At 38.2% G+C, this 13361-nt stretch overlaps 1 protein-coding gene and 1 long non-coding RNA gene across 4 annotated transcripts in view; one reads left to right on the top strand and one right to left on the bottom strand.

Moving 5' to 3' along the window:
- PRKAA1 (protein kinase AMP-activated catalytic subunit alpha 1) overlaps positions 1 to 8819 on the top strand; it is a 34201-nt gene extending 25382 nt beyond the window's left edge. For all 3 annotated transcript variants that reach the window (XM_055124187.1, XM_055124189.1, XM_055124188.1), the window contains 3 exons: positions 1626 to 2112; positions 2212 to 2338; positions 5534 to 8819. In XM_055124187.1, the coding sequence (XP_054980162.1) occupies positions 1626 to 2112; positions 2212 to 2338; positions 5534 to 5778 (859 nt within the window). In that variant the 3' untranslated portion in view covers positions 5779 to 8819. The remainder of the gene's footprint in view (positions 1 to 1625; positions 2113 to 2211; positions 2339 to 5533) is intronic.
- Positions 4046 to 13139, bottom strand: LOC129401104 (uncharacterized). The gene is made up of 3 exons (XR_008628114.1): positions 12191 to 13139; positions 5664 to 5713; positions 4046 to 4576 (listed from the first exon to the last, which is right to left on the bottom strand). It is a non-coding gene; the product is annotated as an uncharacterized LOC129401104 (long non-coding RNA).
- Between the last annotated feature and the right edge of the window lie 222 nt (positions 13140 to 13361).

Raw genomic sequence — 13361 nt, 5'->3', positions numbered from 1 at the left:
ATTACCCTCAAATTTGAATGTAAATAAGAAAACACATCTTTATCTCTAAACCCACTACCTAGAAGATAATCCTTCTTCATTATTCTTTCAGGTATTTTCTTCCTCTTGTTGTTTGTTTTCACATAGTTGAGGTGAAACATTTCCCCTTTTTTTATTGGTCGTTGGGCCACACCTGGTGATGCTCAGCGGTCACTCCTGGTGGAGCTTAGGACACCATAGGTGGTACTGGGGAGTAACCCTAGTCTGCCACCTGTAAGGCAAGTGCTTTTAAAATAATGGGATGCTTTTAAAATAAGTTTAAATAAAACTTAAAGTTTTGTAAATGAGATTTGTTTAACCTAAAACTCTGTAAGCACTAGATGAATGGTAATTGTAGTTCTGTTACCATATTTTTTCCACATAGCATAATATCAAAAAGTATTATAATGAAGGGTCTAGTTAAGTTCTATATAAATTAATGGCAACCTTCAAATATATAAGGAGAGGAATTATGCACAAGACCTTGCGGAGCAGCCCTGCCCCCAATTAAAACCCAGTAGAAGAGGAACAACTGGGTTAGATTAGCTATGCAAGAATTTGTGGAAATTACCTTTGAAATGGGCCTTTTTGTGTACTCATTTATTTATTTACCCTTGTTAGTTCCTTTTTTTATTTTTAATAATGCAGAGTACTTAATGCTTATTAAGAAACCTTGCAGAAATAACCCTAAGGACATAAAGATTAAAAAAAATAATTCATAATCCAATTAACCAGATCTAGTCTACATTAGATTGATTAGAAAATAGATGCAGAAATTTAATAAGAAAGCATAGTTGCAGAACTTGGGGAGAAATCTGGATTTGAAGACTAGGAATATATTTGGAATTTTGTTAAAAAATTTAGACATTTTCTGTGGTAATTTTATTTTATTTTATTTTTCTTTTTTTTCTGTATTAATTTTAGATCTTAAATTTTTAGTTCTGTTAGTCTGAACATATGTAGACTACTATTCATAATTAAAGAAAATGAAGTGACTATATGAGGCTTGAGCAATAGCACAGCGGGTAGGGTGTTTGCCTTGCACACGGCCGACCTGGGTTCAATTCCTCTGTCTCTCTCAGAGAGCCCGGCAAGCTACCGAGAGTATCCCGCCCACACAGCAAAGCCTGGCAAGTTCCCCATGGCGTATTTGATATTTATTTATTTATTTGCTTTTTTGGGTCACACCTGGTGATGCACAGGGGTTACTCCTGGCTTTGCACTCAGGAATTACTCCTGGCGGTGCTCAGGGGACCATATGGGATGCTGGGAATTGAACCCGGGTCGACTGCGTGCAAGGCAAACACCCTACCCGCTGTGCTCTCTCTCCAGGCCCTGTTCTAAACTTTAAATAAAAGTATAGGTATTTCTTTTCCTGTTACTACAGCAAATGTTTTCTCCCTTTTAACATTTGAGGGAGGCTGAGGGTGTTTCTCCAATTTATAGGCAATAATGAAATGTGAGCCAGAGAGGAAAATCTCATTTGAAAAAATGAGAATTACAGAATGCATATGAAAACACATGGATCAATATTCTAATCCTCCCTTACAGTTACTTTTAATCTCATCTGTACTCAGAATCCTTCTAACACTTCCTCCATCTCTCAGGGAACATGAATGGTTTAAACAGGACCTTCCCAAATACCTCTTTCCTGAGGATCCATCGTACAGTTCAACCATGATTGATGATGAAGCCTTAAAAGAAGTATGCGAAAAATTTGAATGTTCAGAAGAGGAGGTTCTTAGCTGCCTTTACAACAGAAATCACCAGGACCCTTTGGCCGTTGCCTACCACCTCATAATAGATAACAGGAGAATAATGAACGAGGCCAAAGATTTTTATTTGGCGACAAGCCCACCGGATTCTTTTCTTGATGATCACCATTTGACTCGGCCCCATCCTGAAAGAGTCCCATTCTTGGTTGCTGAAACACCAAGGGCTCGCCACACCCTAGATGAATTAAATCCACAGAAGTCCAAACACCAAGGAGTCAGGAAAGCAAAATGGCATTTGGGAATTAGAAGTCAAAGTCGGCCAAATGATATCATGGCAGAAGTTTGTAGAGCAATCAAACAACTGGATTATGAATGGAAGGTAAGAAGGAGCATTCTGATGATCAGTACAGTTAGCAAATGTATAGTCTATAAAATGTTTAATAAAAATGTTTTTTTACTTTGCTTTTGTATATATTAGGTTGTAAATCCATACTATTTGCGTGTTCGAAGGAAGAATCCTGTGACAAGTACATATTCCAAGATGAGTCTACAGTTATACCAAGTGGATAGCAGAACATACTTACTGGATTTCCGTAGTATTGATGGTATGTACATTGCACAAAGCAATATAAAATACTAGTCAGACCTTGTTATGTAGCTTTTCAGTTCTTGATTCTTTTGAAGTTTCCCAGTGTTTGAGTAACAAAAGAAAATAAAATGTGAGGTGTATGAGTTTGTGATATCAACATCTGTGAATCTTACTATTATTCTCATAGTTTACCGTTCAGATAAAACTATCTTATAAAATCCATAAGGCCAGATGCAGTGTGATTCTGATCTTAAAGTGGTAGTTTCTACCACATTTGTTTTACTTGATTCATTTTGGTAAGATAAAGTGTTTCATTTAGAAAGAAATGTTGACTTTTCTGTTAGCTTTTATTAAGATAATTTATCTAATATTTAACAAATGGTAGAAAAATATTTAAAATAAAGTTTAAATTTTTGCTTGAGAATTAGATTACAGTTAGTAGATTTCAGAATAGAGTTACAAAGCACTGTGTAAATACATTTGATTAGTAGCACATAGGGAATGGAAGTATTTGCTGAGTAAGGTCTAGTTCAAGGGGCTGAAGAGAAATGTTTTGCACAGATTAGGTTACTTTTCTTTTTTGAATCAGCTTTACAGTCTCATAGCCTTACACAGCAGCAATAGGTGCATCCATTATTTTGTTAAAGTTATATGATTCCAATTTTCTTTAGCTTTCAATAAAGTATTCCTAAACAAGATGACTTTTATGTGAATTGATTTGCATAAGGATTTCCGAAACTAATGCATTTTGTGTCCAAAGTGACAGTCAGCTAAAAGTTGTACTGTTAATCTGAAGATTAGACTGTGTTTTTTTTGTTTATTCTTTTAGTCATAAACAATCACAGGGACTGAAGCCATAGTACAGCGGGTAGAGTGTTTGCCTTGCGCGTGGCCAACCTGGGTTCAATCCCCACTATCCCTTATGGCCCCCCCAAGCACCACCAGGAGTATCTCCTGAACATCACCAGGTGTGACCCAAAAAAGCAAAACTACTACTACTACTACTACTACTACTAATAATAATAATAGCACTGTAGCACTGTTGTCCCATTTTTCATTGATTTGCTCAAGTGGGCACCAGTTATATCTCCATTGTGAGACTTGTTATTAACTGTTTTTGGCATATCGAATACACCACAGGTAGCTTGCCAGGCTCTGCCGTGTGGGTAGGATACTCTGGGTAGCTTGCCGGGCTCTCCGAGAGGGATGGGGGAATCGAACCCAGGCCGGCCGCGTGCAAGGCAAACGCTCTACCTGCTGTGCTATTGCTCCAGTAAATAATAATCACAGGCCTGATTATGAAAGCACAAAATTCAAATTTTAGATTTCGTATTTTAGTCATCAAAATAGCAACCAATTATAAGGTCTTAAAGCACACTTTGAATTTTATTAAAGAAAAACTAAATTAGGTTGACCATTTTACTATTTTCATTTTCAAAATAAAAATCTATACATAGTTGCTGGAGCAATAGTACAGTGGGTAGGATATTTGCCTTGCACACGGCTGACTCGGGTTCGATTCCCAGCATCCCATATAGTCCTCTGAGCACTGCCAGGAGTAATTCCTGAGTGCAACGCCAGGAGTAACTCCTGTGCATTACGAGGTGTGACCCAAAAAGAAAAAAAAAAACTATACATAGAAAATGATCTCTCTGATTACCATTATGTATATATCATATATGTATGTATGCATATATATACACACACCACACACACACATATACATATCTTCTCAAGTATTTAGTTTGGTTAAGTTGAGGTAAATTATAATTTAGAGGAAACATACTTTTTATGTTTTTTTTTTTACATTTGTTATTATTTTGAAATGGGAAGAAATGTCTTTAATACCAAGGTACATATGAGTAGATTATAACCAACTAATAAAAAATGGTGCAGTTTACTGAAACAGCTCAAAATTGATATGAATTCAGATTTGTATTTTTTCCCTTAAATGTACTTTATGTTATATATTAAAAAGCTAATTGTAATACATTTTCTCTCCCTAGCATTGTCTTAAGGGGGATATCTATATTTGTAAATGTTCTCTCACAAAGAAGAGGCTTTACTTAAATTCAATTTTATAACAATCTTTTTATTGGTCAAATCAATTGGGTTAAAATGTATTGCCACTTTTGTTTATATAAGACTATAAAATTCTTAGAAGAGATAAAAAGTAGTACCTGTATAGTGTCAGAAAGCCATAGGTTTGAGCTCTCATAAGCTGGCCAGACTCGTATGCTTTAACGTCCAGATGCTATTTAGTAAGTGAGAAACAGATACAGAAAATACAAATACTGAATTTTCAGATAAAAATTAAATTCCATTTCCAAACCTAAAATTCCATTCTGAAATGGATGAGTTTTACTTATCTCACTGTATTTGTGTTACGTTTATAATGTTAGGCTTACTAGCATCTGATTTGTCAACTGAATGACTTTTTTGTTTTTGTTTTGTTGGTTTTGGTTTGGCAGCCACACCTGACAGTGCTCAGGGCTTATTACTCCTTGCTCTGTACTCAGGGATCACTCTCTGCACTCCCTGCCGGGCTCAGGAGATCTTATGTGTACTGGGGATCAGCTGCATGTGAGCCAGAACTTAACCCCCTGTACTCTCTCTCAGGCCCCTAGCATATGCTTTTGATAGAGGAATTACTTATAGGGGGAGGTGTGGCCAGTCCTGGTGATAAGTGGCATGGTGACGTGGGCCTGAAAGGTGTGGCATTAGAGCTGGTGGTGCAAGGAATGAACCTGGGCTCTGCATGTGCTTGGCCTCTACTCCTGTTCATTAGAGCTATCTTCCTGACCCGAGAAGAATTGTTTTGGGGCCACAGCTGTGCTCAGGATTTACTTCTGGTTCGCTGCTCTTCTTGGTGAAACGATTTGCAGTGCTTGGGATCAAACCAGGGTCTGTGTGCAGGGCAAGCGCCTGATCCTCTGTACTGTTTCTCTGGCCCTAAACATGTTGTTAGTAACTGGGAGATGGATTCAAAGTAGCAAATTTAATATCAAAAATTTCTGGGCTAGAGTGATAGTATGGTGGGTAAGGCTTCCACCTTGCTTGGATTCCATCCTCACAGTCCACATGGTCCCCTGAGCCGCCAGGAGTAATCCCTGAGTGCAGAACCAGGAGTCAGCACTCCTGGGTGTGGTCACCCCCCCCTCAGAGTTTTAGGGCAGTGTGATAAATTATAATCAAAATCCTTTCTACCCAGATGAAATTACTGAAGCCAAATCAGGGACTGCTACTCCACAGAGATCGGGATCAGTTAGCAACTATCGATCTTGCCAAAGGAATGATTCAGATGCTGAGACTCAAGGAAAAAGCTCAGAAGTTTCTCTTACCTCATCCGTGACATCACTTGACTCTTCTCCTGTTGACTTAACTCCAAGACCTGGAAGCCACACAATAGAGTTTTTTGAGATGTGTGCAAATCTAATTAAAATTCTTGCACAGTAAATCTAAAACTTTGCTTATTTCTTTGATAGCAATAAGCATGCTTAATAAATTATAGCCAAATGCTTCCATTTACAGTCAAGTTACACACAATTATAACTGAGGATTGGCCTTTTGGAATGCAATTTGCACAGGAATTAGAACATGATTAATAGCTAAAATCCTAATGTGCAAAAATGTATTAAAATAGTTTTGTTTGTTTAGTAGGTATATAGCATAATATACACAATGAATTATAGGTCTCTCAGGCTCACTTGATTTTTGGCTGTTTTATATTTAGTGTACACAGGGCTTTGTAGAATATTAATTTACCATAAGGGCCTTCATATATTACATATTGATGTATTATATATTTGCTTCATAAAATTATTCAATAAATATTTGCCTAGAGTCCCCAGAGACCTTCATAGGTGATTTTGTTTTCTAGGCTCCTTCTTAAATAGCAAGTATTTTCCAACAATGGTAACATCTGGGTGAATTGTATTCCCCCTTTCATACTCTCTAGTATGACATAAATCACACTGCAGATATTAGACACAAGTATTTTCTTCTAGCTTGGTAAGTTCAAAACCATACTCAAATAATTTAGGCACTAAGTTTAATCTTACAATTTGTTCCGCTGTATTCTGTACATAAATTGCTCTTTTTGTCACAAGAGCTGAGTTGCATATACTGTAAATAAATCATGTTGTGTTTGCCAGTCTCACAAACTCCCTCATTTATCATGTCCGTCAGTATTGAATGTATACAAAATATTCTGGTCACCAGATTATGTATCTGTAAAATTGATTCAGTGCACAGGGAAAAACATGTTTTATAAAGTGTATAAATGCTCAGATAGGGCTTTCTTCTCCAAAATATTATGAACATTTTCCAAAACAAAAATTAACAGGCTGTGGGGTGATAACAAGTATATCTACCACTTACGTTTTGCCCTATTTGCTTTCTAACCTAAACATAAGGATATCCTTATACATGTATATCTACGTGTATATGTGCTTTTCCCCCTTGAGCTATTTGGATGTTGCCAATTGTTCACAACCCTCAACACTTCAAGCACCCCCTAAAAATTGTCATTTAAAGATAGTTCATTCCCTAATGTAATCTGATTAAAATTGCAATCATGATTTCTCAAGTTGCCCTTCAGATTTCTTTTTTAGCTGGTAACTATACTAGAACTGAAGTTTACGTGTCTCCTTAGTTATGACAAGAATATAATTTTGATATTGTATGGCACCAAATTAGCTAATTTTTCAATTGCCACATTTGTTTTGAGTTTTAATTCTTTAATTGCTTTAAAAATTGAATTTTGGAAACTACCTGAAGATGCTTAATTTTTAAGATCTCTGATTCACATCAGTATTTCTCTTTTCTTGTTCTTACTAATAATGTAAGGATAAATGAAATATAAAAGTCATCTTAGAAAAAACCGGGTGTATGTATGCATACAAAAAATATGCAGTTATCACCCATAGCTACATAATAACTTCTGACTTCAGGAATTTCTTATGCATTAATTATTCTTTCATGGCAAGGGATCTTTTTCCCCGCTTTAATAATGTGGTGTAGGATTGTTCGTGGGAGGTAACAGTGAACACCTATTGCAGCCAGATGTACTATCTGCTGTGGCAGCTTTCAGAAACAGTTCTGTGTAACTGTAGATTTGGCTTCAGCATCCTTTGAAATATGCACTGAATTCGGAAAGAAACAGGGCAGCTGTTTCTTTTTGTCCAGGGCCTCTTTTATTCAACATATAATTTGAAAGCTGTATGCAGTTCCACTTAAGTATAGGTTCAAAACTGTTATTTATAACTTGTACATCACCCTCTGTTTTGGCAATATTGATTTCTTTTAAGACTTTCTAAATGCAGAATTATGTTCCTGATGTTAAGAACAGAGACTGTATATTTAAAGTTACAAATATGTATATAGAATTAAGACATCTTTGTCTCTATAAGCTGTTGTGGGGAAGGGAACGCAAAAGGAGGAACCAATTAAAATAGGATCTTCTAAAATTGTCGATTTTGTAAACTTTGCTTCTTTTTAAGTTATTGTGATCCCTTTTAGTTGCTGAGTTTTATTTTGGAGATATTTAAATATTGCACTTGTACAAATAGTATGATAAATGCACAGATTTATTGCAGAAAATTCTTTTTTTAAAGCTAGGATATTTGAAATGACAATTTTGGTTATGTCAAGGTTGTATCAGAATTTTCTCGAATTGTAGTTATCAAATTCTTACTAATCAAAGATGTAAGGGAGTCAATGCAAATGATTTTTAATCTTTTTTTATTATCTTTTCAGCAATTTATATTTTTTGGATTTTATGCAACCATATTTTTACTTTGTCTTGACAACTGAAAGATGTATAAGGGTTTTTGCCAGAAATGTACTGTATAAATAGTTTTAAATATAACAGATTTTACTGATATGTAAAAAATTTTGCCATTCAAATAAATGATTTCTCATTGGGAAGAACTTTTTTACCAGGTTGGGGAATATGGGAGCTTAATATATCATATCTAATTTAAAATAATTTCACTGAAATAAACTCCATTGCTTTTATTTTTATTATATTTTCTCTTGAGATGCTTTTGTAGTTTTTCAGAGTTTTAAATGGTTTTATACACTATGTCCTGCGCTCTCATTCCTCCCCCCTTCCCTTTTTGACCTTGTGATAAGATTCACAGCCAGTTACTGTATGGTAGACTGTGGATAGATGTAGAACACCGTCTATGCTGTCTCCTTTAAAATGAAGGGAAAAAGAAAAAAAATTGTCCTTAGAGTTTTTTTTCTGCTTAACTCTTTCCATTTCCTGATCCACAACAGAAATCTCATTTTCATTGTGAGTTCTGATAAGATGAATGAATTCAACATACGGCCTAACTGTAAATTGGTAATAGGGTAAGAGATCCATTTGTGTGGTACGTTATTTCTGAGATGCATACATGTATGTTTTGACTGGAGTATATTTAAGCATACGATTTCAAGTACCTTGATTTAGAAAATGGATAATAAAGAAAAATACCATTTTTCATCTGTTACAGTGTGTTAACTTTTTTTTTAACATCTGGGAAAACTAAGTAAAAAAAAAAAGCACATGTTTATGACTGACCATTCTTGCACCTTTCCTTTGTAAAACAGTGTGCTAGATCGAAAATACAGTGCTTGAACAAATTTTAGCACTTAAACATTGTAGTTTTGTTGTTGTTGTGTTGGGGCCACACTTGGTGGTACCCACTCCTGGCTCTGCACCGAGTGATTACTCCTGTGGGGGTACAGAGGTTTATGGTGGGCTGTGGGGAATCCAGCTGCCCAGGTCAGCTGCATGCAATGCAAGTGCCCTGCCCATTGTACTATCTTTCTGGCCCCTCAAACATTGTGCTTTTTGTGTCATCTTAGTGAGTTTGATTTCATCTAAGTACCAACCACATGAACAATATATTAAGATGTATATAATAAAAGTCAAAGCAGCTACTCTTTATCTCTTGGCTAGAATTCCACTCCAATTAGATTTCAATTAGTATTGTCTTTAATTTTCTGTGGTATTAGGCGTTAACTCTTTAAAATTAAAGCTTGATTAAAAAAAATAAAATAGCTTGATAATATTAATAAGAGCCAGTATTGTTGAAGAGTGTTAAAAAGATCATATAATGTGGTTCTTTTATGGAACTTTTAATTTTCACTAGGTTTTTGTTCATACAGCACAGAGTTGTACAAGACATTCTCATTTGGAGAATCAATATTTATTCTATTCATAGTGAACAAATAGTTCTATTTCTATCTTCCTACAGAATGCCAATAAATGTCGCTATAGAGTGCTATTAATACATATTACCTGATAAATTTAAAGGAATTCTAGCAATTTAGAAGATGATTTTGTTGTCTATAAATAGCCTGGGAAATAAAAATAAATATATAAAGATTATAGACCAAATTCAGTTGGAAAACAATAGCTAAAGTGTAAAAAATTAAGTAGTGGAATTAGCAAAGTAGTGTGGATCAAAATTTTGTTTAGAGCTTTAGGAAAGACCCCTTAGGGGTATAGCTTTAATCATCATTTCACCATTCACTAGGCAAGCTATGTCTCCTCATAATAACTTGTGAACCAAGTACCACAAATGTGACCACAGGCCGCAAATCTTACTACCTTATTAGGGATATACGTACCTGTACACATTTGGTAGGAATATCTAATTTATATTTTTTAAATTAGAATTTGTTCCAGCTAATATATTCGTGTGAAATTATATTTTAAAGACTATATATAGCAATATAACATCTGAAAATGTACAATCATAAATACCTTTTTTCTGAAGCAAGGTAGATTTTTAATTTTGTATTTTGGGCCACATCTGGCTGTGCTCAGGGGTTACCCCGGTCTCTGAATAAATATTTATCAATTTTTAGCGTCTCAGGTTTACAGTGAACGTGACCATATAAAGCTCTGTCCAGACTAAGGAACATTGTTGGGCAGGGGTGTGACCTCTGGTATATCATGGGTGTGAGTCAGGGGTCCTGCACACTTCCAGGTATGGTCCTGGTGTTACCCCAAACCCCCAGCCACGCTCCCAGTACAACCTCTAGAACAACGACAAAAAGAAACACTGCTTCAGAATTAATATCCGAAGTCCTATATGATCACTTCCGCCCCTACCTATAGATGAACACAGCTCCAGTCTGGTAAGATATAAAAAGAAATTTTACGTGGTTTATGAATTCAGAGGGGGAAAAAACTGATTTTCTGTAAATATTCTTGGAGAATGTTATGTGAACAAAAAAAGCTGGAGAAAGGTATGAAAAGGCTGACTGATGATAGGCAAAATAAGGCAGAGGGAGAAGGAAGGACAAATACCCAATGATTTAACTCTGGACTAGCTACAAAACGAGGAAATAATATGGAATCGACAATCCCCCGGCCCTAGATGACAGAACTCAAGATTACCAGTGCGGGTGAAGCTGCAGGGCACAAAGAAGTGGGCCACAGGCGACGAGACAGTGATGGGGGTTCTTGGGCACTTGGGTGGTGTGTAGAGTGCAGGAACTTGTACATGTTAATACTACTGTAACCCTGTTACTTACCTGAACTGTCTCACGGTACCACTGTAATCCAGTTGCTCATCGATTTGCTTGAGCTGGCACCAGTAACGTCTCCATTGTGAGACTTGTTACTGTTTTTGGCATATTGAATACTCCATGGCAGAGCTTCCCAGGCTCTGCCGTGTGGGCGAGCAAGATATTTTTGGAAGGTAAATTTAAATGTGAAAAAATACATGTATGAACGCTAGGAGAAGGGCATCACTGGAGACCGTCCTGATGGCTTGCCCCCTGTCAGTGGTTCTTCTAAGTAAAAGTGTTCAGGAAAAGGATACATTGGTTTATAATGCCGTCTCGTGTCCATTTATTTGAGACATCATACATCAATTATACAGAAGTACCTGATAAGAGTATTTTCAATTGAGTCATACGGAATGTTTATTTTTAATTTGGGGGGCCACACCTGGTAGTCACCAAAGCTTAATCTCTGGCTCTGTGCTCAGTAGCACTCCTGGCAAGGTTTGGGGGACCATACATGTGCTGGGGCTCAAACCCAGTGGGCCATTTGCAAGGCTTACCCAATGTACCATATTTTGATCCCCTCAATCACTGTATCAGAGTCACCCTGTTGCTCATCGGTTTGTTCGAGTGGCCACCAGTAACATCTTCATTGTGAGACTTGTTACTGTTTTTGGCATATCGAATACGCCACAGCTTGCCAGGCTCTGCTGTGCAGGCGGGATACTCCTGGTAGCTTGCCGGGCTCGCTGAGAGGAATGGAGGAACTGAACCTGGGTTGGCCGCATGCAAGGCAAACGCCCTACCTCCTGTGCTATTGCTCCAGCCTGGTCCCCTCAATGGTTATTTAAATTTTTTATGTTTGTTTTTGGGCCATACCTGGTGATTCTCAGGGTTTACTCCTTGTTCAGCACTCAGGAATTAACTCCTAGTGGTGTTCGAGGGACCACATGGAATGCCTGGGATCAAACTTGGCTACATGCAAGGCAAGTGCCCTACCTGCTGTCTGTTGCTGCAGCCTTCAATGACCATTTTATTTGTTTTATATCTATTTTTATTTTTAATTCAGATTTTAGGGCATAAAGATATTAATTTTTTTTATTGAGTCAGATAACAGTTATAAGGTTGTTCATGATTGGGTTTCAGTCATACAATATTCCAGTACCTGGTCCCTTCACCAGTGTACATTTCCCACCACCAATGTCTTCAATCACCTCCCCACCTCCTCCTGCCTCTGTGGCAGGCACCTCTCTCTCTCTCTCTCTCTCTCTCTCTCTCTCTCTCTCTCTCCCCACACACACACACTTTGAGCATTATGCAATACAGAAACTGAAAAGTTATCACGCATATCTTTACTTACTTTCAACACTCAGTTCTTGTCTAGAGCGATCATTTCCAACTATTTCAATGATTATTTTAATAAGATGATTTTGACTGCTTCCAAGAGGCCATTTTGGGGTGACTGCCTCTTTTCCTTCCTATGAGTGTGCGCTGGTGAACACTACCACTGGGTCAGCGGGGCTTTATTGTCTTGACTCCTGCGCAGGTGCCAGCAGTTTAGTCCACCTTTGCTTTCCCGCTATCAGTGCAAATGCCCGGATTGTGAGAAAAGGTCAATGGTGTCTTCATATCAGCATGAACATACTTCTGTCTTTGAGAGCGTGTAGTCAAGTCCCAGTGGCCTGAAGATGATCTTTTTTTCGAATCATTGCTATGCATCAGTGGTTCTCAGTGCTCAGGGGCGAGGGAACCACATTTCCTTCCAGGGACATTTACCAAGTGTCTGAGGACATGGTTGACAGTCTTCACTGGGGCAGTGGGGGGTGGTGACCCTGGATGCCACTGTCATTTAGAAATAGAGCGCAGAGAGGCTGCTGAACGCCCTGGAGAGCACTCAGTGAAGAATCGCCCAATTCCCAATACGGTGCCCGGGTCGGCAGTGCCCGCTATAGAATGGGGTCCTGTGCACAAAACAGCTGTGCTCATACGTCAAAAATCTTCATTCCCTAATCTCATAAACAGTCACTGAATTACATTTTCCCACCTAATCACTTTCAAGACCTGAAGCTCAGCGACTATCGGGCCCCAATACTCTCTTCCGGGGCTCACTGATGAATTTCTCTGACCTGAAGCTATTTACTGCTGGGCAAAGGCTCTCCCAAGTGTCCCTGAATCCATTTCTCAATTTTTACGTTTCCGTTCCCTTAGACCGCTGCATCCACCAGGCTGTACACTTCATTAGCGTAGGGCCAGAACTTTCTGTTGCAAACTCCCGGGACCCGGGCCGGGCGGTGGGGTCCGGCTTCTCTCTGCACGCACCGCAGTCCGCGCAGCCGCAGTTTCCCACGCTCGCGACTCCGAACATCCAGACTACAAATCCCAGAGGGCACGGCCGCGCGCAGTGGCTTCTGGGATATGTAGTCCAGGACCGGGCCCGGTGGCTCAGAACGGTTCGGAACGGTTCTGAGAAGCCTCTTCTCCTTGCCAGCTTCTGTGGACGATTCGGAGGCCTCGGATTTAGCCAACGCCCC

Source organism: Sorex araneus, chromosome 1 (genome assembly GCF_027595985.1).
Source record: "Sorex araneus isolate mSorAra2 chromosome 1, mSorAra2.pri, whole genome shotgun sequence".
NCBI lineage: Eukaryota > Metazoa > Chordata > Mammalia > Eulipotyphla > Soricidae > Sorex > Sorex araneus.
This window is presented reverse-complemented; position numbering and strand designations above follow the sequence as displayed.